Source organism: Drosophila navojoa, chromosome 3 (genome assembly GCF_054131105.1).
Source record: "Drosophila navojoa isolate 15081-1374.11 chromosome 3, UAZ_NAV_1.0, whole genome shotgun sequence".
NCBI classification, from domain to species: domain Eukaryota; kingdom Metazoa; phylum Arthropoda; class Insecta; order Diptera; family Drosophilidae; genus Drosophila; species Drosophila navojoa.
In genome coordinates, this window is record NC_142891.1 from 16575950 (window position 1) to 16601335 (window position 25386).

General features: G+C 37.5%; 2 protein-coding genes across 2 annotated transcripts in view; one reads left to right on the top strand and one right to left on the bottom strand.

Moving 5' to 3' along the window:
- Nucleotides 1–25386, top strand: part of Tmtc1 (Transmembrane O-mannosyltransferase targeting cadherins 1) — a 53946-nt gene that overhangs the window by 717 nt on the left and 27843 nt on the right. Inside the window, exon 2 of the mRNA XM_030385080.2 lies at nucleotides 8840–9190. Coding sequence (XP_030240940.1) covers nucleotides 9114–9190 — 77 coding nt within the window. The 5' untranslated portion in view covers nucleotides 8840–9113. The remainder of the gene's footprint in view (nucleotides 1–8839; nucleotides 9191–25386) is intronic.
- Nucleotides 23611–25116, bottom strand: Trf5 (TBP-related factor 5). The gene is made up of 2 exons (XM_030385081.2): nucleotides 24596–25116; nucleotides 23611–24526 (listed from the first exon to the last, which is right to left on the bottom strand). Exons 1-2 carry the CDS (start codon nucleotides 25081–25083, stop codon nucleotides 23905–23907), a joined length of 1110 nt encoding a protein of 369 aa, XP_030240941.2. The 5' UTR covers nucleotides 25084–25116; the 3' UTR covers nucleotides 23611–23904.

Below are 25386 nucleotides of genomic sequence, written 5' to 3' on the forward strand. Positions count from 1 at the left end.
AAAATATAGCTTTGATAGCATCATAAGAATAGGTATATATATATTTTTTTAAATTAATTTTTAAAAATATTTAATTAAACGTAAATTAATAAAATAAAAAATATATTTAAAGAAAAATTATTTAATGATTTAATCATCTTAAAATATATCGTAAAAACTAAAAAAAAAATTCAATGTTCAAATCCTTTTCTTTTTATTAAAATATATAATATGAAATATAGATGATGCTTATAATTTAGTTGTAAAAAATTAATTTAAAATTAATATGTCTGCATAATAAATTTATTTTATATTTTATTTTATTTGATTAATATTTAAAATTTAATTACATTAAAAATCAATATTTTTAATTTGTCTAGCTCAGTGTGCAAAGTAAATTCTCTATGAATATTTCATCAATTAATTGTGTACATTAAAATGTAGCCTATTTATCGGCGCTTGGACGATTACATGACATTGAGTGTCTCCCGATATTAATATATTCAATGTCAACTCTACGGAATATTTTTTTTTCCTGGAATGGAATCTAAATTCGATTATTTATCGCTGCCATAAACTAACAGAAATTTCAATTTCCTTTTCAAAACATCTATACAAATGGCCAGTGAAATGAACAGCTAAGCCCTGTGCAGCTTATAAGATAAACAACGCCAGATACAATATTAAAATGGAAACTTTAACCTTGGCAGCAGCCGAACGCTGACCAACGGCAGCTGCATGCGGCATGCGGCATGTGGCGTGTGGTGTGGGGCATGTGGTATGGGGCATATGGCATGTAACCACATCAAGGCCACAGCCGTCAATGTACAAACATTGGCCCACCCTTTTATGGCATGTAGTGGCACGCCCAGTGTTTGTTATTTGTTATTTTTACTGTACACATGACAATAACGCCGCCGGCTGCCAGCAGAGATGCTGCGGCATGCGGCATGCGGCATGCAGCATGGGACCCAAGCCTTGCATCAAGTGCAATAGTTTTCGAGTGGACCGAGGCAACTTTTTCCATTATGAATGGTGCGGTTGCGCTTTTGCCCCATTCATTATTTACGAGTTTCGAGTGCAAACTTGTTTCGCCAGCAAACAAGTGCCGGCCAGAGAATTAGAACCGTCGCTCGGCCGCTTAAAAAGAACGAGAGCCGCTATGAGACGCCACTTGAAAGCTGCTCAGCTGCTCAGCTGTTCAGTTTCTTCTCAGCCAACTGGCAACTGGCAACTGGCAAATGGCTACTGCCGACTGCAGCTCTGCAGCTAAGTGCTAAAGTTTTCCGCCATAAACCAAGACAAAGCCAAACGCCCACATTGAACTGAATGTTGAGCATAAAAAATAGAGATAAGGCCAGAATGCCGGCTACAGACGGCTGCAATCAACTGCCCAATGCTCGCTCAATCTGCAGCATTAATTAGAGACGAGTTTATATTGAAAAGATTGAAAGAGACAATCCTTCAAATCCTCAAAATAAATCCAATTTATTCGTAGTTCGGAATTGAATCTTTCCTAAACAAATTTTGATATATAATTAGAAGGGATTTATTATATATCGATGCAAATATAATAGCTGCTTTGAGGTTTAATATTCAACTATTACATAATTAAAATAATTTATAACGTCATATATATTATTATATATCTACATAGAAAACTAAACACCCAACTATCTACCCAGAGTCCTTTGCCGTTGGCTTCAAACGAAATCCATATACTCTCTTCAGCTCTTCGTATGCCATTATAATCACTAACTAAACAAATCTAGAATCTGCTAAAGCTGTGCGTGCTCTTGTTGTTATGTTTCTACGTGTTGTTGTTGTTGTTTTTATTGTTTTTCGTGTGCTCTTGGTGAATTATGTATTGATAAAATGCTTTCAAAGTTTTCAGGCATGAAACGAACGAGCGCATTTATGCGTGTGCATAATTTTCAAAATCACTTGTGAAACAAAGTCGCAAGTTTTTCGGCACACACACACACGCACACACACACATCAGAGTTTAGGCTGTTGAAGGAAGCGAGCTCCAGTCCGCCCCAGCCGCTACGTTCGCCGTCTCCTGCACCATCAGGACACAACTTCTCGTGCATGCAGCACATTCTCTGACATTGATAAATGATTTTCCTTCACCCCACAGAAAGTTTGGGGCACAAGAAAAGCGAAACAGTCGCTGCATTCCAGGCTGGGGCTCGTCTACCCGGATGCATTCATGGCTAGAAAATTGTTGTTGCTCACTAAACCGTGAACTTTGTAGCTCAGTGTAAATTTGCCTAGCCGACTGAAATTATCAGCAGCACACTCAACGCCTGCGAGAGGCGACCAAAAAAAGAAAACTGTGAAAATCATAAATAAAATATAGATACGGCCAGCCCAGTGCAGCTGCCCCAAATGTAATTATGCTCGTTGCAAGCGAAAAAAAAAACAGAGAGAATGAAAGAAGAAAATAAAATATAAAACGAAACAGAAAATAGCAGAGCGAGTGTGGAAGAAGCTTCAACACAATTCATTCAGTTAAAAGTCGTTGGGCAACTAAGTTCGTCCAGGCGAATGCAAATGAAAAACCGCAACGCATGCTCAAGCCGACTTTTCCACAGTCGCCAAGTTTCGAGTTTTCCTCTAGGCCAACATGTAATTAGAGCGCGCACTTGCCAAAAATGTTGTGGGCGCAGCGCTTTGAAGTGCGCACACACACATATATACATATATATATTCATATATATAAATGTGTATATTTATATGTGTCGGTGGTGTGCATACTGCTGTGGGAGACTGTGCAACAGTCGGGCAGGCAGTCAGCAGCTGGCCGGACCGCAAAAGTTCAAGTTTGCTCAACTCCAGGGCGAAGGCGGAGGCGGGCGCTGCTTGTCTGCAGCTGAGTCCTTGGAGTGGCTCTTGCCTGCCACAGGACGAACTTGTCTCTCTGTGTGCGTGTGTGTGTGTGTGTGTGTGTAAATTGGTCGAATGTGCCGTTATGTGTCGATGTGTTGACATCCAAGTGCACAAAAACTGCAGAACTTTTGTTGATGTCGTTGGTGCACCCCTCCCCCATGCCACGCCCACATTGCAACAGCCAGCAACCGAGTGCGGTCACAGCCCAGACCGTAAGAAAGTTATGCAATTGGTTTCTACGCCATACTCACTGCTTACTCTCAGATATTTTTTAAAAAGTTATCCACAAACAATCCCAGCGAAACATGATAGCGGATTAAATTCCTAACTTCCATTCGAGGCAGTCACAAAAACAGTTTGCCAAGCCAATTATTTATCCTATCTAATGAATGTGCTACGCTCGAGCTATGACGGCTCTAATCAAGTGTCATTGGATTTGGATTGTGCTATTCAATTGCTGTTTGATGAGCTTTTGGCCATGCATTTTTCTTAAACGATTTCAATTCATAGCCAGCTGCTAATATCTGAGAAATTGATATTGCGATAATCGAGTTGAGAGAGAGTTTCTACTGAAAATCAGAAATAGCCAAAAATTGAACAAAATTCTAGTCCCTTGAAAAAAATTTCGTTCTCGATAATTCTCGATAATTTGAATTTATGTGTAAATCGAAAAAAAATTCCCCTCATTTATCGGGACTCAACTATATTTGCACTTGTATAAAAAAATGTTTAAGAATTAGAGAATAAAATCACCCTAATTTATGATCAATAGTTCATTTTTCCAGGAACTTGAATAAATTTCTATTCAGATATATATCTGTTAAAAATATTGTATAAATTAAATAAGCATTAAGGGTTTTTAAGAAACCCAAAGGAGCAGCAAAAAGGCTTTTCTTGACTGTCTTAATCAGAATATATATTTCTGTCAAATTAGTTAATTGCATCAGTTGTTGAGCTTCACAGTCTATTGGCTCTAAACTGCAATTTCACGCCTCACAAAAGTCTACAAATATTTCTTAAAATTAACAGCATTTCCACTTAATGGAATAAAAGGCTCAGCTCGAACACGCAATTGCCAGAGAGATGTGCTTCAATTAAAAGAGCAATTTGTCAGTCAAGTTGATTTCTGGCATTCAAAGCGAGAAAATGCTGCTCGAAATTGAAAAATTATAATTATTATTTATGAGTGCGGCGAGTGCATTATATAGAGACGAGCTCTTAAATAAACGTAAAACATTTAACGCGAGCCTTTGTTGCTGCCTCAACTCGACTCGACTCGACTCGACTCGGCTCATACGCTTCATTTGTGTGGCATAAATAAAGGCAACCCCCTTCGGCCCGCCGTCACTGGACCACAGTGTCCATTCACGGGCTCTATTGTGAGTTTTTCCATTATTTTGTATATCATCGGGTTTTTTTTGTATTATTTTGGTATTTTTTTATTTGTTTTCCATTCAAATAAGTAATGAAGTTCTCTCGCTCTCCGCTCTGCTCGGCATGTCTGCTCGTATGCGTGAGATCGATGTTGCTTTGTTGTTGCTTTTATTGGATTTTATATTTTTATCGATGCACGTTAAATTTTATTGCAATTGTTATGCGCGCATCTTTGCTGCAGCGCGCGTTTTTATATTTAATAAATTTAAATCACTTTATATGCGAGTTTTATATGCGTTAATAATGCGCCACACACATCACGCGGCCGGTGGGCGGCGTGGGGGCGTAAAGCGGGCGCCGTCGGATATGCGTTTTAACTTTTTCGCCATTCACAATGAACCAAAATGGCGCTAGAGGATGCACAGCCAAGGGGGTGAAATGGGTTGAATTTATTTGATTCTGGCTTATATCAACTAACAAACTTTATGGCCACGTTAATGGTGTGCCGAAAATTTTAAGTATTTTTCTTATTTTTGCGTGAGCGACAATATTTTGGTGCTGCAGCGTTTGAAATTTTGGTAGATAACCAATTAAAAACCATCTAAGCAATGCGAGTTGCTTTTCAAAAACACAAAAGCATAGTTCATATTTCATATTTAAGCCACAATTCATTTAAATAAAAAATCATTGCAAAAAGTCCACAAATACATAGAAACGATATGTATAGAATACTTATATGAAATATATTTTTGATTTTATTTGGGCTAGCCAACAACATTTTGCACTCAAAGCCCCCAGGCTTTGCCTGAATTTATGATTTATATTGCCAGGAAGAGCCTTAGTTAAAAATATATTTACTTCTTAGCTTGCAGCATAATGAAAAATACGCATGTGTTGCTTTTGCGGCAAGAGAAAATACGAGAATGTCTTTAAATTTGTCTATGCAATTTCAATATACATACAAATTTCTGCTTTTCCACATTTATTAAAAGATATATTCTAAAAATAAGAAAAAATAAATCCATGTTCAATACAAATACATGTGCATGCAAATTCAAATCATATAAGAGATACAACATAACAAAAAAAATGTATTGAAAGGCATCAAGAGTTCAGCTGCGAAGCATCGAGTGGAAGCTGATGCCACAATTAAGAGACCTCAGGTCGGAGTGCCCGATTAGAGGAGCTGCTGCGCCCTATGCAGAGCTCTTCTGCATTGTATTCTTATTCTATTTTGTGTATTGCGTACACTGTCACCCACACATAAGCAGGAGCTCTGCTTACGGCGCTATTTACGTACGCTCGGACAGCGTGAGTGGGTATTGCTATGGGAATTGTTGAATTCATTTCCTCTTTTTTTTTCTTTTTTAAATACATTTGCTAATACATGCTAAATACATTTTTCCTTATGTACAATAATTTCTCAGCGCGTGATTATGACGTTTACATATACATAATTGCATGTAAATTTTCTAAAGCGGAAAAAATGAGGATATACAACATTTGTTATCTCTTTTTTTTGCAAATTACATGTAAGAGTTATTGAAGAGTAAAAAAAGTTCAAGAGAAACCCGAACATAAAATAAATATTTAATTATTTATAATAAAATAAATATTATAATTATCATTAGAAATTATTAAAAGGTTATATATTTGCCATGCCATTGCTTGACAGTATCTCTTCATTTGAATCTATGCATTCCACACTCAATATTTTATACAAGTCCGTGCACTAACATTTTTCTAAGCCATTCAATACCTCTTATCATCATTGCACAGCCTTCATTACAACTGTAATGATTATTAAAAAAAAAAATAAATAAATAAATAAACTTTAAGTAAGAAATCAGACCTATAATACAGTCTTAGACCATATACCATGTGGGTATTTCTTTAAAATTTAAAACTCCCTCCCCTGCCAGCTGTTATAATATCATTGTATTTCTTTCTAATTGGCAGCAGTTCGGTCTCACTTACATTTTTCGCACAACGCAACACAATTGTAAAAACCGTGTGCCATATTCCCCATAGAATTCCGCGTAAATTGCAATTGTAATTGTCTTGCAGAGAACGCTGAAGCGCTGAAACCCAGACTGCTGTGTTGGTATTCCAGTATTTTACGAGTATGCCATATTTCATGTTCAGAAATAATGATGCTAAAAATGAAAATAATAGGTACATATTGATGAAATTTAATATGATGAGAAAAGCTCAATTTGCGCAATGTCAGCGCTGGAGAAAAGCGAACGAGCGAGCCAGCGAAAACCCAACAAAAATAACAACAACAACAGCAACAGCAATAGCAGCAATATTAAAATACAACAGCAGCAACAACAATGAACAAGTGAAAACATTTTTGTTATTTCGCATCAAATTTCCAATTAAACAAAAATTCTAATTTATATTCCGTTCCACGTTCCGTTTTTTTTGCTATTCGCCCACCGCCACCCACCACTTCAACAAGCAGTTCTATGAATGTGAGTGTGTGTGTGTGTGTATACCATGTCTAATACTCTTTTGTAGTAAATTATGTGAGGTAATTATTTTGTGGGCAGCAGCTATTCGATTGCCACTAAGTAATGTGTTGAATAAATATATCGTATAAACCTAGCCGATCAAAATCCGCAGAGTATTGCCGAGTGGTGCATACTAGTGTATGCGAGGTGTGCTCAAAAAGTATGGCGAGTTGTATGTTGTTATCATAAACTTATTTATGAATATCAAAATAGTCCCCATCAGAGATTGTGGATTTCCCTTTTCCCAACCTCTCTCTCTCCTCTCATACTGCAAACTATCCTCTACAGCTTACCTTTAGTATCTTTTTGAAACATACAGGGTATCTTGCAGTTACAATTAACTACTTAATACAATTCGTATTTGTTCAATATAACAAATATATTGCAGTTTTGTTTACCTTTTGTTGTTCATATAGATTTATACATATTTTTGTTTGATTTGTTTGGTAATGCCAATCATTATAGTTAAACCCTTTTAAACTTTATGGAGAATTTTTTTTAAATTCAGGTTTTATTTCAGATCAATTGAAATTCTTGTTTGTTCTTTTCCCTAGATCGTGTTTGTTTGGTTTTCTGTGCGCTTAATTGAAATTGCAGCTAATTAGTGAAAAGTTCTCGGCTCATTTGGCCAACAAAGCGAGTATATGTAGATATATGCTATACATAAATGTATGTATGTGTGTGTGTGTGTGTGTGTGTGTATGTCTATCTGCATCTATTGGCCGTCTATTGTGCACTGTAGTGTTTTTATTCGGCTTTTGTCACAATGTCAACCGCCAAAATGCGTGCGTCTGACAGTCGCTAGGCCAAATGGCAGCGCATTTGTATCTGTATCTATACCCATATATGCATATGTATGTATGTGTGTGTGTGTGCTGTATCTATTATGTGAAAATGCGCATGTGGCCTGTGGTGGCATATAAATGTCGTATTCAATAATACAACAGACACAAGCGCACACAATTTAAAATCGACTTATATTCACGCATTGCACACACACGCACGCATATACACGCATACACTCGCATTAGTAGGCCAAAAGCCCAAGAGTTAGGCGCTTGTCACGCACATTTATCACTCCGCCTAACCCCCAGCAAATTTCTATGCGCCTTTTTCTATTATTTATCATTTTAACTTCTTGGTGAAGGGCCGCGGGGCGCGGGGCGCGGGGCGCAATGCGTTGACAGCTGCCATTGATTTCATTTGGAGACGTTGAAAATTAGCCACGTTTCCGTTTTTATATTTGCATGCTGCATAAAAATAATACAGTTCATTCATATGCTATGGTATATATACGTATGTATGTATATACATATAAATAATACATTTGTATGGCATACAAATTGCGCATACGCCGCATGGGACGCCCAGAGCGGAACAGCAGCGAGGCAAATTGTGTGGCGTGCTCCAGAGTTATCGGAAAGTGTGAGCTCAAGGCTAAATAAATGTAATTTGAACAAGGCAGTTGACTGAATATGGATGAGCCAGTTATGCAGATAGACAGCGCCAGAGGTTGGCTATGCAGTGATCGAAGCCGATTGTAAATCTAACTCAGAATCAATTTTAATTTCAATCAAAATCAAGTTTAAATCACAATTCATTGGAAATGCAGGAATATGTTAATAAAATTCTTATATATAATTCTTATATATATTTAAAAATTTACAATACAATACAACAGTTCCTTAGAGTTTATATAAAAATCGCAAACTTTTAAAAACTATAAAAAAAAAAAAAACAAAAAAACAAAAAAAAATATAGCAAAAATAAAAATACTATAATAAATTAATAAAATTAATTTTAAAATATATACAAAATAATCAAGAACAATTAAATATTCTGCTTAACTTAAATGAATTTTCTCAGCTCTGCCAGCTATCTTACAGTAATTACACAAAAAATACATTTGAAAAGATAATTAATTTTGCTGTCACAAAAATATATAATGCGTGAGGTGGTCGAATCGAATTTCATTGACTGAAATGTAAACGAATAAATATCAGCTACTTCTTTGTGCCTTAATAATAAAATGCCTGACAAAGTCATATTAATTGCAAATATTTAATTTTTCTTTTCAGCGCATAAATGTTTGATGAAAAGAAGATCCCAAACAGAGGCAGAGGAGAGGAATAAAAATGCAAAACTATCGAGAATTATGCAAAGAGAAATTTAATAAAGCCTCAAAAGAATTCTCTTGATTAAAATTGATTTGCAACGTTATGAAGTGCAGAAAGAAAAACATAAATATATAAAATAAAATTGTATATTTATTTTGCTTGCCTGTGAAATCATAAAGTTTTCATTACCATGTGAAAACTATGGGAAAATGTATTAATAAAATCATGTGTAAAGATGACAACAACAAATTGGATGAAGCCGAAGAGTGAGCAGAGCTGCCCCAGCTGCAGTTACAGCAGCCAACAACTAAGGTAGGCCACATCTTTTATAGCTCTATATATGCATATATATCTATATATATTTTGATACAATTAAATGAAGTGCGACGTGAGAGCGGGCTGTAAATTTAATAAGAGCAAAAAGCTTTTCTACACATTCAAAATATTTGGACAAGTTTTTCAATAATGCAATAAAGTTGGTAACGGCCCCAAGCAGCAGCAATAGCAGCAGCAGCACGACAAGGACACTGTTGATGAAACAAAAATATTGCCCACAATTTGTTAGCAGCCATCGACTTTGGACCCGCCATTTGCGGCTACTTGTTTATCTTCCGGGTATGGCGAGCAGCAATAGAGGGAGGGGTTGGGGTGAGTTTTCAATAGACCATAGCAGCGGACAGTCAGCGCATAAACAAATAATAAAATGTGGAGGAGCGCCCAAAAAAGAGAGAAAGAATAAGAAGCCGCGACCCTGGCAACGACCTTTGCAGCGCGCTCATTTATCAATGCACGGCACGCAGAAAGCCAAGCGCCGCGGGCTCAAGAACTCCGCCCGGTCTCTGTCTCCCTCTCTCCCTCTCACTCCCATTCTCCTGCTCTGACCAAAAGACAGACAAATCTGACCAAAGGAAAAAACAAATTAAAGTTCCATCCAAGTACTTTAAAGCGACGCCAGCAACAAATCGAGTCAATCAACATTGACAAAAACGAAAAGCAGCTGAGAGCTCAGAGATATAGAGAGAGTGAGAGGAAGAAAGAGAGAGGGAGAGTGAGAGCAGCAAATTTAGAGAGTTGGGGCAATTTCTACAAGATTTACCTGACCGGCATAAGTAATCAGGCCATCCAATCGAATTCTAAACTGTCGTCCAAAACCGATTTGGACACAATGCTCCAAGACACATCAAACAAACAAACAAAAAATATAGGAGAGAAAAATCGAAGCAAAGGCAAAGGCGATTGCAGAAATCATCAATCGGCTCAGACGCTTAAAAAAAAAAAGAAAGAAAACAAAATACATATGTGACTGTTCCCAAAGTCAATTTCAACTTGGTTTAAGCTTAAAAGCTAACTCTTTGATGCTGTTGCATACGCAGCGGGATAAGCTGCTTGATTGGCGGTTTATACTGATATTAATTCAAATACATATATATAAAGGTAAAAAATATAATTATTTTAATTAATTGAATACATATAAATATAAAAAAAAAAAAAACATTAAGAGTCAATCATATAAATGAATATAAATATATGATAAATTCAATAATTTCAAAAATTAATTCGCAATATTCGAATTTAGTTCTACTTGAACAAATAATTAATTTCATAACACTGTAAATTATTTATAAATTGAAATTATTACTTTAAAGAAGCTATTAATCAGCATAGATTAAGGAAAAAAGGATTTTTTCAAGTGACAGCAGCTATATAAAAATATAATAAATTTTTCTAAATTAAAAACGCAAAAAAAAATGTAAAGGAATACTTTTAAACTAATAAAGAGACTTCCTAGAATCCTTTAAAGCGTTTCATACATAACTGAATGATTTTCCGAATGCCGATTGGAATTTTTGGGCTTACACATGCGAAAAGCTGTCATCAATGAAATCGATTAAGTTCACATGTCGTCGCTGCCCGCTGCCCTCTACCCTCTGCCCTTTGCCCGCTGCACGGCAGTCGAGGCGACAGCAGAAGCAACTCATTAAAAAGCATTAAACGGCAGCAGCGGAAGTCGTTGGACTATCAGGCGGAGACACGCTTCCGGTTTGCGTTCGACTACAGCCCGGCGCAGATTTACGGGCGAAAGTGCGTAAAAGGCAGCAGCAGCAGCGGCAGCAGCAGCTGTAGTAGTTGCTGCTGATTGTGATTGTGTCCATGAGTTTTTGTTTTTCTGTTGGTTTTTCTTTTTCTCTTGCCATGTCTTTCCTTCTTCAGGTTCTTTTGCCTTTTTTAGTACAAAGATTGTCACCGGGCCAATTGCAGGGAACGACAACTTCAAATGATTTATCGCCAGATAGTTGAGTTCAAAAGCGAAACGCAAAGGAGCGAAGGCAACTTTGCAGGGCGCACAAATATTTATTTATAAAATTGTTATCCTTGCCAGCGACGAGGCCAGACTCCTTTAATACTCCCACACAGTCGCCCTCTGTCTCACTCTCTCTCCCTCTCATTCTCTCTTTCTGTCTCTGACTGTGTCTCACTTTGTTTTGCTACAGCTTTTGCCGCCATCCGCCATTCGATAGGGGCGACGCTGCCGCGTGCCTTGCTCATTGCCAGGCATTCGCTCATTTTCAAATCGGATTTTATCAACTGAATGCCATTCTTGTGCAAATATCTTATCTCTCGCTGGCGCACAGGATAATGGCAACTTTTTCTCGAATCCCGCTTCAGCTCCCTACCCCCACTCAACTGCCATCCCCTGCCATTATCTTCAATCTCCACCTCAATTTTGAGTCTGCTCTCCGTCGCCGCTCGCGCCCATTGTTCAAGCTGAGCAGAGCTGAGCTCAGTTCAGCCCCGTCTTGGCGCTCGGTTCATACAGCTTTGTATGGCTTTGGAATTATTTTGAAAGCGGAAATTGATTTTCCTTTTCTTATTGTGCACGACTTTTGTGTTGCGTTGTTGATTTCTTTCTTCCATTGCTTCATTTACCTTTCCAGCGCACCCCCCGTTTATTTATTTCATCTACCAACCGATTTTACATACACATAAATTGGTATAGATATTTATAGAAATTTTTTTGTGGGATATATGAATAAACAATTTAATTGCCTTGCAATAACAGCTTGAAACAAATTTCAGCATTGTTACAAATAATTGTATTCAGATATAAATAGACACATAATAGATAATCAAAATGAAAATTATGTATTTGTATATTTTTATCTAAAATAAATTTTACAAAGTACAAAATTTGTAAATATTATTTTTTTTTTTAATTTTGTGTTTTTATTTATACTTTTTTTAATTTATTAATTTTTTTTAGTTTAGTTTGGTTTTTTAGTTTAGTTAAATATATAAAAATTATAACTATATATATTAATTTTAAATCTTAATGTAAAGTGAATTAAATTTTTTCCAATAAATTTGAAAGATATATTTTTATGGCTCCCGCACAGCGCATTCATTTCCCACTCTAGCTTTAACTTAAAGTGAAAGCTCTCATGTGTTGCTTGATCTGACCCACTTTATGCACATTCATTTTGACTGTTTCCGGTCGTTAGAGCTCCTGAGCCTCCTAGGCCTTACCTTTCCCCGTGCGCTGTTCACTCGCATCTGACGTTATGAATGATCAGCATAAATTTCGCGGACGCTGCCGAGCTGCAGCTGCCGCCGCGACGACTGCGTGAAAGCGAAAAAGGAGAAGAGACAAACGCGCGAGCTATGTAGATAACTATGAGCAGCAACTGAAGGACGGCTCAGAAATTCATTTCATTTAATTTCCTTTGTACGTGAGTGAAATTTTTCCATGCAGTTCTGTCCAATAATTCTTTCAGTTTAGTGCCAAGCGCCAAGTAGCCAGCACTCGATGCGCTCAGCCAAGAAAACAAAGTCTAAACGATTTAAACAAATAATTGCAAGTGAAACATTGTAAGTTTTAAAAATACATATAGTATTAGAGCTGTTTGAACTAAAGAGGGACTTTATATTTCTATAGAGTATATCTGAAAATGAGATTTAAAATTAGCTTTGTTTAAGCCTTCATTGGATTGAGGAAATTTTATAAAATTAACAGAAAACCCTTATACCATACAAAACAATCCTAATATGTGCCTCCACACACTCTACACATTCCTTTTTTGTTAACCCGTTCCACTTCGCATATCAAAAGAATAAAAAAAAACCCATGGCAAATTGTGGTGCCAGTTGAATGCGCCTTGTCGAATAATTCAGCAACAAACTGGCTGAATGGAGACAGAGAGCAAATGCCAGAAACTAAATTCAGTTTACATAATATAGCTCATAAAATATATTTTACCCTCGACCTCTTGGCCCCCTGGCCCCTTGGCCCCTTGGTTCCTCAGCCAGCCCCTGGCATAAAACTAGGCCACACTTCAATGCGCCTTGAAGCACAATTTAAGCATAAACAATAAGGAAAAGCGACGAACTTGAAGGAAATAAAAGTTGAAACTCGAAATATTTACATATGAAACGAAACCGCCCACTCGACACGAACAGCCAAAAATTGTGGCTAAACATTTTGGTTTGCTTCCTGGGAGATTGAATGGACGGTTGGGGGGGAGGGTGGTGAACGGCAACGGGCTACAGAGACAGCAGACTAAACAGCACTAAATTAATTCTGCACAATTTGCATTAAAATATGCAAATAAAAAAGTGAAAGAAGCAAAGGAAAAAAGCCAAGGAAACCCCACACGACGCTAACAAAGAAGGCAACGTTTAAGCCAAAACTAAGCCCGCAGATAGAGAGGAAGACTGAGACAGCGACAGCACGACAGAGCAAGAGAGAGTGAGGGACATATTCCCAGCCGTAAGCGTTAAGCATATGTGTGGCTGAGTGTCTGCCAGACAATGAATGGGGTCCTGGAGCCTTTTAAATTTCAAGTGTGCCCCGTTATGGCTTTAATGTGAAGGGAAGTGGTGGAAAGAAGGATCCCCCGCCAGCCAGGCAGCAGCTCAGTTCGACTATCGGGTCTGGTTAGCTGGCGTTTCGATTATGAAAGTGCTGCCGCAGCCCATTGCATGTGCAACAACAACAGCAACAGCAACATCTGCGAGGTGGGAAAGGAGAACTTCACATCGGAGAATATTATGCCCAGGGGCAACAGCAGAAATTCAGCTGGCTGCAAATTTGATTGTTCTTGAAGCAGACGCGACTGCCAAGCAAACGTAGCTGCAGCTCCAACCGCACAGCGGGCCTGGCTGGCGTCGGCATCCAATGAAGCATGTAACTTTAGCGCACTTGCAACAGTTATATATATATTTATACATGTATACATATATAGGTATATAATACTCTCAGATATGGGGTATATGAGCTTTATACTCGATTTAATTGATATGTAAAGGCAACTTCTTGACTTATGGCGGAAGTTTGCTGAATTATCATTTCTATTTTATTATAAAAAATATAAAATTAGTAAATGTATTAGTAAACTAATATATACCTATTATATTAGTAATCCAGTCATTTCAAAGAAATGTCCACAAATTCAATCGACTTTTACACCTCTTCTTCAGCCCTGTCTTTAGTCATATAATATCTGTCTCTTTCTATATACATACATACTGTCCACATAATTCTTGTTCCAGAGTATTTCATCTTCCATTTGCTACACGGCTTTTCGCTTTCTTATATTTTGCTTCTTTTTTTTGCAATTTCTTCACTTGCGTTTCCTGTTCGTTTTTTTCTAGCGCTCAGTGTGCAAAAATATGTTAGCTGCGACTTTAGTAATCTGCTTCGGCTGGTATAGTGCGTGGGTGTTGAAGTGGGCGAAGCTTATGTAAGGGTGTTTGTGTGTATGTGCGCGCATAACTATGTATACTCTAACACACACAGCCAAGTGGCAATGCAGAAAAATGCGTGTATATTGCGCTGTGAAGTGGTTGAGGCAAAAGAATAAGAGATAAAACGAATATCCGAACGACACAGCGCACAATAAATACTCTAACTGACCAGTTTTAGTATTTCAGTACTGCAGAAAAAAATATACAAAATGTATAATATATAAAAATATTTATTTTAAAGAACTATTTGACTCTGAAGACAATATAAAAATAATATTAATAAATATAAATAGAAAGGCGAAAAATGTATACTTATGCTTAATAAATTTTTTTATTGTACAAAATGTAAAATGATAAGACGAGACTCTTCATTATTTTTTAGTATTTATATATAAATGTATTATTATTAACTTTTTTTTTTTAATACATATGTATATACGATGAACAAGTGTATTCAAAGGCAAGTAGAAGTGGTTTTTTTTTTGTCCCAACCTACGCGCTAAATGTGAATTTTCAGTTAGTTTTCAGAACACTTAGATATGGGCGCTTGCCAAACTAAGCAACTGAACTTTACAATTTATGAAAAAACTGTAGGTAAAAAGAATTGAGCAACAAAGTTTCAATTGAAATGCAAAATCAACTCAAGAGATCAGGGACAAGCCATAAAACTTAAATAGAAGTTACAAAAAGAAATCGATTTAAGATTATGACAATAAGACCATTTTTAATAAATGATAAAAATACATGCACTAAATTATGCGAATATTTAAAGAATGTGTGTAGAAAGTTTAATAAATCATAATAAAATATATACTCAATAAATGTTAACAGATTTCAGTTCGAAATCATCTTTAGACTCAAATCTAAATTTTTTTATAATAAATTTAAATTTTCCACTAGCAAAAACTTCTAAACAAATAACATACTAATTTGTATCTTGCATTGAAAAAGGAAGAACTTTTCATAAAACTCCGTTGCTCCAGATGTGTTTTTCACATAAGCCTTCTTCCCACTACTAAACCCCAAAAACATTAGGCTGAGCATATGTTTTCATAGAATGCTCCCATAGCAATTGTAATGCCATAAAAGCAGCAAGACCTTATGCACTTTATAGGGCCTTTAATAACATTCGTGTCCACAGCTTAGAGTAAATATATTGGCCAGAATGCGAAGGCAATGCACCCATTAGGCCAACCGGTAAATGAGCATTGAAACAATTCATAAAACTACCCAAAAAGCCTATTTTGCTCGCAAGAGCCACGCGTTAGACTATGTATGTGGACTGTGGGACCCACTCCCCGACCCTTTGACCACTTAGAGGCGCACTTGTAGGCCAGAACCGATGTCGGCTCCAAAAAGTAATGGGCGGCGCTGTTTGGTTGGCCAATAGTGAAAACGTGTTTACGCTTTTATTATGTAAAAGAAGTCGGCCTGGCCAGCGTGGCAGCCATAAAAGCCAGGCAATTCCAACTGCAGTCAACTCCAACTACAACTGCCTCTACAACTCTGGCTTCAACTCCTGCTACACACTCCCCGACAAAACACACACAAATCTGCGCCGGACACTCACATACGTCGTAATATATGCAAAGTAATTGTGCGCATTAAATGTTTTGTGCTGCTCCGTTTAGCTGTGCGCTGTTTCATAATATCCTATAGCTATAATGCCTGGCAAGAGCATTAAGAACTATACGAGCATATCATTGAGTACAACACTAAAGCCACTCTTTATGCTTGATATGACGCGATAAAAGCCGCGGAATGCCCATTACTTTTTTTTACAATTAATCACGGGCTTAGGCAACAGCAACAAACTATGGAGTAAAACGCATAATTTGTTGAGAAAAAATTTGTTTTATTTAGAGAAAAAATACTGACAATGTTGCTATATAATTTAAAAAAGAAAAAAAAAATTAAAAACTAAATATTTAAAAAATTCATAAATATGATAAATTAATTAAACAACGAAAAATATAAAGAAAAAATTTATATAAAAAAAAAAGGCAATAATGGGAACAAATAATACTTCCTTATTTTTTATAAGAAAAGGGGAAAATGAACACCATTTATTATTAATTTAATAAAAATTATCAAAATTTCAGTATTTAATTTTAATTATTTAATTTCTATTTTAAAAAAAAATTTTTTTTAATAATATTATAATGTCTACAGATGGATTTTCTTTCAAGCCAATGCGTCCGTTACAGAGTATTGCTAGGTATATAAGCTCTCTGTGATTCTGAGTATTTCATGGGGCTGCAATTTGTTACGAGCTCTTTAGGCTTGCGGTTTTTTTCATAATTTGCCAAACAAGAAACAATTAAGAAAAACAGAAAAATGAGCCGCGTATCATAAAAATGAGAATTATGCAAATGCAAATTGTAAGGCAACAAAATGGCAAAACAATATGAGAGAATTTTATGAAAATGCCTGGGTGTGAGAAGTAGATGAAAATGAAGAAGAAGAGAATGAAGAAGTAAAAGAAGCAGTAGCAGAGGAAGCTGAAGAAAAAACAAGCTGCAGACGAGTTGGCTTGAGTTGCTTCTGCTATTGTTTGCACTTATTTCCCTATTCAGAGTATGCAAATCCCATAAAAACTCATTTTGAGCCAATTGAGCGCATTGTTGTTGCATGTTGTTGGCCAATGTTGTTGTTGTTGTTGTGATTGTTGCTTGGTTGCAACCGAGCTGAAAATCAACATTGAAACTGATGTAGACGTTGTTGCGCTTCGCCCTGCTGCCAAAACACTTGCCATTAATTAACTAAAAATTGTGTTGGCTTTTGTTGTTGGCCGTTAAATGGAAAATGAAAATCAAAATAGAAATGGAAAATGGGAAATGAAAATTAAAGCGAACACAACACGAATGCATTCATTTGTAAAAATTGTTGTTCAAACAAATTGCAGCAGCCACTACGATGGATGATGCCGCTGCAGATTCAAAATCCACACAGGCCCTCAGCCATTGCCACTCTCAATTGCCCGAGATGTATAAGCATATATGCTATATGTATGTACACATATATACTACACACACGCTCTCTATGCGAGTGTTGGTTTTTAATTTTATAGCCAAACAACAAAATGCTTACATTTTTATTCAACAACAAAAATCGATGCTGGCTGCTGCCGAATGCTGCTCTTGAACTTCTGCTCTACATTGTTCTGGTGTGCATGGCAGCTGTCCATATGGTTCAATCCGAGCTCTGCTCTGCGGCTTGGCAATTCAAGAAAAACATAACCACATTTGAAATGTGGTCTAACCGAAGGGCCATTAAAGCGTTGAACTATTGCAGTTTTAATCCCCAGCAGGAAGCGGCAGGAAGGCCAAGGCTATATTTTCCCATATCGCAAATTGAATGAAACATTCGATGGACTGCGACTCTGCCAATCGACAGCTATAATCGATTTTAAAATTTTATGTGATAACTACATCGAATATTCATAGTAAACACATATGTATTTTTGTTCAGGTTTAGTTAGTTTTTCAAATTAGAAAATTCTTCAAGGGCTGCAAAGTTTTGGCATTCAGTATTGATATATTTGCAGATCCAAGTTACAGGGATTTTACTGATTGAAGGACTGCCAATTACCAGTATATTATAGAAGAATTTTTTAATAATTGCTATGCACCACAGTGCTACCATACACACATATGTACATCTGTTCATCTGTTTGTGCGTTCCCAAAATTCCTTTTCTCTCTTCTCGGAGTTGTAAAAGTCTTGCCAAGTTATAAACAATTGCAAGTTTCTGGCAGCAATGAAAAGTTTGTAAGCCTTAAATATTAGATAAACATTTTCCAATTATAAAATATTCGTAAGGCATCTATTTATCTCCTTGCCCATGTTCCATTACATCAATCTAGAACTGCTTTCAATCTGCTGCACGTTGTGCACCGATCAAACAAACAAGCATAATTTCTAAAGCAAAACTTACGTTTAACTGTCTGACTTAATGGTACTGTGATTATTTAATACCCCTTAAACTTGCTGCTGCTGGAAGGAAACTTTTTGGTATACATGTATATCCTGGCTAAGTCCAAAAATTAAACTCTGACTAGCTGCTCAAGTGCTGCAATCATGCTCCACTTTTTGGCACTGCAACCGAGTCGAGCCATGGATTTACACCAGGTAAGCCACTCGCTACCTGACACAACAACAACAACAACAACAGCAACAGCGGCAGCCAACTATTTTCGAAGAAATAGCTGTACAAATTTTCACAATTAATATGCACTTCCTGTGCAGACGACTTGCAACCATTTTCTGTGTGCAGCCAAGCAACAATATAGTTGCAACAAACAATACAGTTTATGTGTGTGTGTGTGTGTGTGTGTGTGTGTGTGTTTGTGTTTGTGGGTGGCTAGGAGAGCCCTTTAGCTCACGCTGCAACCTAAGCTGGCATTCTTGAAGCTGGCCCAGCTCGACCCACTCGATTCACATGTGAGTTCATTGCTGCCATTAATGAATACGTGTGCAGCAATAAAGCCATTTTTTATGTGCAGGAGTCACGTGAGAAACTATTTAGTACAGTTAAGTCACATGACTGGGGCGAGTTGGGGGGCGCTCATGAGGGGGCGTGGCCAGCGCAGACGACGAAGACGAAGACGACGGTGCCAGGCACAGTCAAAAGAAAGTCAACTTTGCTTTTGCATACATAAATATACACGTATGTATGTAGGCATGTACACATGTGAGCATGTATGCATGAGTGTATGTGAAATCAGAGCTAAAAAGTGAAAATATTTTTACCTCAAATACAGATAAAAGTAAAAAAATGTGAGGAATTTAGTATGAGTCGGCTGAATTAATTCCTCAGCCGTTTATCAACGAGGCAAATTGAAATCGTGTTGGTAGTCTATATATATATATATACATATATGCATGCTTGGCATCCCTAACCCACTTTTTTTGGCTAAAATTGATGTGAGCTTTCGTAACAACTTCACTTGCCATGTTTGGAGGGCGTATGCCGTTTGCCTTTGGTCGAGTGTTAAATAAAATGCATGAACGGGCAAAGTTTTTTGGGGCTTGCAACGACTTTTGACAGGCGGTGGCAAAAATTTTCCACTAGCTTTTCTTCATACAATTTCCACTCGTCTCTTTTCTGTTGTAGGCAAACATATCAGCTAATTGATTTGCAAGTGGAACGCCAGCAAAACTTTATACTCTGTGCGAGGCTAATTACATAATAAATATTTAATTAAAGGAGTTGCAATTGGTTTTTGATTCAGTGGGAAAAGTTGGCAATAAGTTAAGTACTTCAACAACTCGTAAAGCAAGTAATTTATATATTTTTTATATATGCATATATACATACGAGGTAGATAGCCAAATGGAAATAAATGTCGAATCAATCATATATATACTACATATATATATTTACCCAACCGCTCACCACAGCTAAAGCTCTGCCAACTCACCGCATAATCTGCGCTTTCTGTACATTTCTCAGAGCATCTCGTAGTCTCCCACTCCCACCAGAATTGATCAGTTGCCAACTTAAAGTTGAAAAACGAACTTAAATGGATTTCCTCTTGACATTTATCAATATTCATATGAGTAAGCCTCAATTGCAATCAACGTATATTTATGTATGCATATTTTCCAAATGGTATACATACCAATTACTCATGATTTTTTATACGATATATTGCCTGGTGGAACGAGCGACCAGTATGTAATTTCAATTATTCGTATATTTGCCTCAATAAAATCAGGAAGAATAAATGCAAAGGCAAAGAGAAGTGTGCGCTCTGTGTGTCAATTCACTTGTAATTGCGTAATAAGGCTGGAATGCTTTAAAGCCGCTTGCTGTTAACGGCCAACATGAAAGGGCAAAAGCGAAAAGTGGCGTGGTTAAAAAAAGAGAAGAAAACTTTAAATAAAATAACATGTTATTGCACTTTTGCTTAAATGAATGCGCTGCATTGCTCTGCTCTCCATCTCTCTGTCTGCCTCTCTCTCTCTCTCTTTCTCTCTTGAGCCACCCAGCTCAGATGACAATTGCCTGGCACTGATAAAGTCGGCGCTTTTGTGGTCGTACTTCTCACACGGACATCGTGTCCTTCGTCCTTTCGCTGCACAGATTCACCAGAAATGCAATTTAAGACCACAAAAATAATTAAAAAACTTTACGCGTCCATTATGCAGCATCCAGTATGCATATATATGTATGTATGTGTGTATGCATGCATGCAGGCATTCGGCTGATAAAGAATCAAAGGCAAGTCTGCTCGTTCGACTTAATGTGCTTGCTGGCCGCCGCGGTTAATGAAATTGTCTTGTCTCGACTGTGGCTATCCGCTGACATATCAGCTGACGGTCTGGCAGCACCGCTCCGACGCCATCTTTGTTGTGCTACCTGACAGACTGTGATGGGAGCTTTCGTTCACTTCTTTCGCCTTCCTTGTGTCTGCAGAGCGCAAAAGCCAAAAAGTTAACGCAACATCGCGCGCGACTTAGCAAAGTCAAAAACGTCAAGTTCGCTCACTAGCTCCGTCCCGCTCTCGCACACATTTGCACTTTGTCGCCTCCCTCTGCCTCGTTTGCTCTTTGTCATTGCACTTCGCTTCATCCGTTGCGCTTTAAGTGCGACTTTCGACTTCTTTAATGGACATTTGCGGTAGCCAGTGACCAGAGAGAGGAACATAATGTAGCGAGGGGGTATAGTGGGCACGGGAGCGGTCTACTAAGTTTTTTCGTCTTAGGCTGCTGGACTTGCGAGCGCTGCTCGTAAAAAACATTTGCGCAATGTCAACAAATTTGCGCGCTTATTAGATTTTCGTGGTTGCACACAATTTCGCCAACTAAGACCGCCGCAGAAAGATAAAGTGCAGCAGCGGCCCAGTAAAAATATGAATAAAATAGCGCAAACTTTCAGAAACGGAAGTGCATGCTGCGTTTTGGCTTCGGTTGACCAGCAGCAGCACTCTGCTGCCCTGTCGCTGGCCCCTTCAATTCCCAGCAGACAGCTGCACGCCCATGCCCACAATTCTAACGGCATACTTGCCGTCTCGGTCACGGTCGCCGCTTCTGCTAATGAGTTTTGTTGTCAGTTCTTGCTGGCCCATGCACAAATTGGGCAGCGGCTGTTGCGTCCTTCCTCCTGCCCACTCTCTTCCACACTTCTTGTGCGCTCTCTCTCTCTCGCTCTCGTTCTCGTTCTCTGTGCTGCCTTTTACATGAATTGCATGAGAAATTTTGAACACAATTTATGAGTGTGCATGTGTGTGCGTCTGTGTGTGTGTGTGTGTGTGTGTGTGTGCGTCTGTGTGGTAAGTTAATATTTGCTGCATAAATTCCAGAGCTTTGGAATTTGCTGCGTTCGTTTCGTCCCTTTTGCGCTATTGTCGTGGTCTTTGCTTTTTGTTGTGCAGAAATTATGAAAATGCAGACACACACACACACAAATGTGTGCCCCTTTCCAATAACAAGAAAGCAGCTGCAGGAATCCTCAGCCAACCAACAACAACAAAAGCAACAAAAAGAAGTAGAAGGCATGGTCACTCCAGCGCACCCACACTCCATAATAATATTAATTATATTTTGCATTTGGAGCTTTACATTCCTGTGCATGCAATTTAAATGAGCAGATTTCATAGTTAATTTGCTTTGAGCGCAAATATTTTCATAAAAAATTGTAACGATTTCATTAAAAACAAGAGTTTTGCTGAGCCACTCCAAGTTATTATAAAGTAAATCTAAAGAAAATTCAATGCTAGCTAATACGATGGTAAATATTTTTAATAGGGATCATACTTCTCAGCAACGATGTCTATTGACCCCTTACTATCGATACGAATAAGCCTTGGAACATTTTATTCCCTGTAATAGCTAAAAAGAAAATTTATTTCTTTTGTAAATCATTAAATGAATTAAATACAAATATTTTCAATTTAGGATAACTCTTAGTCATGCTCTTCCCATTCAATAATTCCTACTTCCCATACGCACAGTCAAACGGCTCTAATGAGTAATCCCAACAGCCCACAAGCTACTCTAACAGAGCGAAAAACACGCGAAAAGCCGTCAACGGCCAAAAATGTTTTCATACAAACAAAAGCAGGAAAAGTCCCATTGGATGCGACCAACAATTGCAAACAAAAATATTGAAAATTATCCGCTTATATGGCAACCGCTGCAGCAATATCGCTATGAGCGTAGGCGATGTGTGTGTGTGTGTGTGTGTGTGCGTGTGTGTTTGCGAAACACATATACAAAGAGAGATAGAGCGAGAGAGGGCGACTCACAAATATGACACTGAATTGTTTTTGCACGCAGACAAAAAACTATTCAAATGCAATAGGTTTGAAATGGACAGCAGCTGAAACGAAACGAACGACAGTTTCAAATTTCATTTCACACATTTACGTTGCGATTCGACCTTCTGATGGCTTTTCGCTAACCTCAATCCCAACTTCCTCCCGTCACATTCATTTTTATGTCTGGCAAATGCAAACATGGACTTCGATGAGCTGCAGCTCGCATTTACATTGTAAATTTGTAAATTTGTGAGTGATTTTTAGTGTTTGTGCACCGCAACCCCCTAAAATGGGTTGACATTTCTATAAATACATGTGTGTGTGTGTATGCAAATGGAGCTAATGACTTGTGAAAAACAACTGACATTGCAGGTAAAAATAAAAAACTCTGATGCGCTTTAATGGGAAGCTCTAAGCTAGGCATCCCTTAGACTCTGTGCTCAATTGACATAAATGTTGCCTCGTCTCTATCGAATATGCTGCTATATATACATATGTATGTTTGTACATATATATGGGTATGATCACATCGACCTCTTTCTATCAAAATAGATGAGATATCTCTCATATAGGCAGCCAATCTGTCAGTGTCTTGTTTTATACATTTATATTAACCCTAAATATATGTATGTGTATACATGTTTTTCCATTTTTAATAGATGTACGCTTAAAACATAAGATATATATGTACATTGTTCACATACATACGTATGTATATATACAAACATATTTTTATTTAGTTTGAGTTTAAGCTTTTAATATTTTTCTTTGTTTTGTCTTGGAATTAGCTATGTACATATTTAAATAATTTGCGTGTGTGTTGGCGCAACGGCTCTTGTCATTTAAATAACTAAGCCAAAAAAAGTTTCCTCTACTCCGGGCGGTGCATTTCGACATTTATGAGCATATACCGGATATAGAAAGTTTTATATTCATGTATCAAAAATAAAAGTTGGCCAACAACAAGAGAAACAATAAGAAGAAGAAGTTGTGGGAAAAGAGCTAACATCAACATTGTTGCTCATCTGGAATAGTTGACAGAGTTTTGGTATTGCCTCTGGAATTCATTTTCCCAGAGCAATTTGAAATTAATGTCGCCGATACGCAGCTCTGGATCCTCAGGTTTTTCAGTATCTTTATGCCGGAACAGAATGGGCATTATATAGGCGATTGCCTGCTGGGTGTGGCGCGGCGTCGACGATAACATCACGTAGACACAGCCGTTGTTAAAGATGGCCAGCTTAGTGGATGAGTTGCGCATCTTGAATATTAGATATGGGTGTGCTTCTGGCATGTAGTCGCAGTCCTCACAGTACTCTATGCACAGGATTGTCAAATCGATCCCGAACGGCATACAGAACGTCGCATTGACCACATTGAATCGGGGATTCTGAAACACGGGCGAATAGCCCAGATGCTCCATGGTATCAATGAAACGATGTATGCCCAGAGCAGCGCTTTTGTACGAATAGGCCTGGCAGCAGATGTGGCCATTATCGTAGAGTCGTAGGCTGCACGGCGGCTCCGTGTGCCGTATGAACAGGGCCGTGTGCTTTTCCGGCTCATAGAGTGTGTCCGCCAAAAAGCATTCCAGTTCAGAGAGCTTAAAGTAGCAGTTCAAGCGCATAAAGCAAGTGGAGGGACTGTAAGGGATATATTGTAAAGGTGTTTTAAAAAATTACATGCATATAAATATATCACAGCGGACTTACCGATATAACATATTCAGATAGCGCTCTATAACGCTCAACTTTGATATATCCGCATAGATGCTGATTATGTCGAAATCCGAAATGGGCGGTTGCATGTTGACTTTGTCACCCTCCACCTCAGCACTAATACTACAGTTAGTGATCTCATTTATTTCATTCTCATTCTTATCCTCATTGTTATTATCATTGTCATTGTCATTGTTGTTGTTGTTATTGTCATTGCCATTCTCATTGGCATGGGCATTGTCATTGTCACTGTCACTGTCATTGTCATTATCATAGTCATTGTCATTCTCATACTCATTCTTCATCACATTTTCACTCTCATTCTCATTTGATTCATCAGCTTCTTTTTCTATTTGAGAATTATCTCGATCTTTTGTGTCACGCTTAACGTTTTTCATTTTTTTCACTTTTTTACTATATTTTTGTTTAATGGTAGAGATTTTTAGTGACAACCTAAACTTGGCTGCAAAGCGAGAACGCATCGTTATATGACAATTTAATGCATTTTTAGCTATTCGTTCTTTAGGAATTTCACTTTGCTCCTGTTCAGTGTGACCAGGATTGTCGAGTTAGTGCTTGCCATACTGAAACTTGGTATATTTATAAGTTATCAAAAAGCTATGTATACGATATATATCGCTTAGCATATGGGTTCATGTTATATTCTGCAATACAAAATATTACAAATTCATTAATATATCATTTTAATATTATGTTTTAAGTATTATTTCAGCAGATTTACAGTAGATATTAAAAAAAAATAATAAAAAATTTAGATTTATATT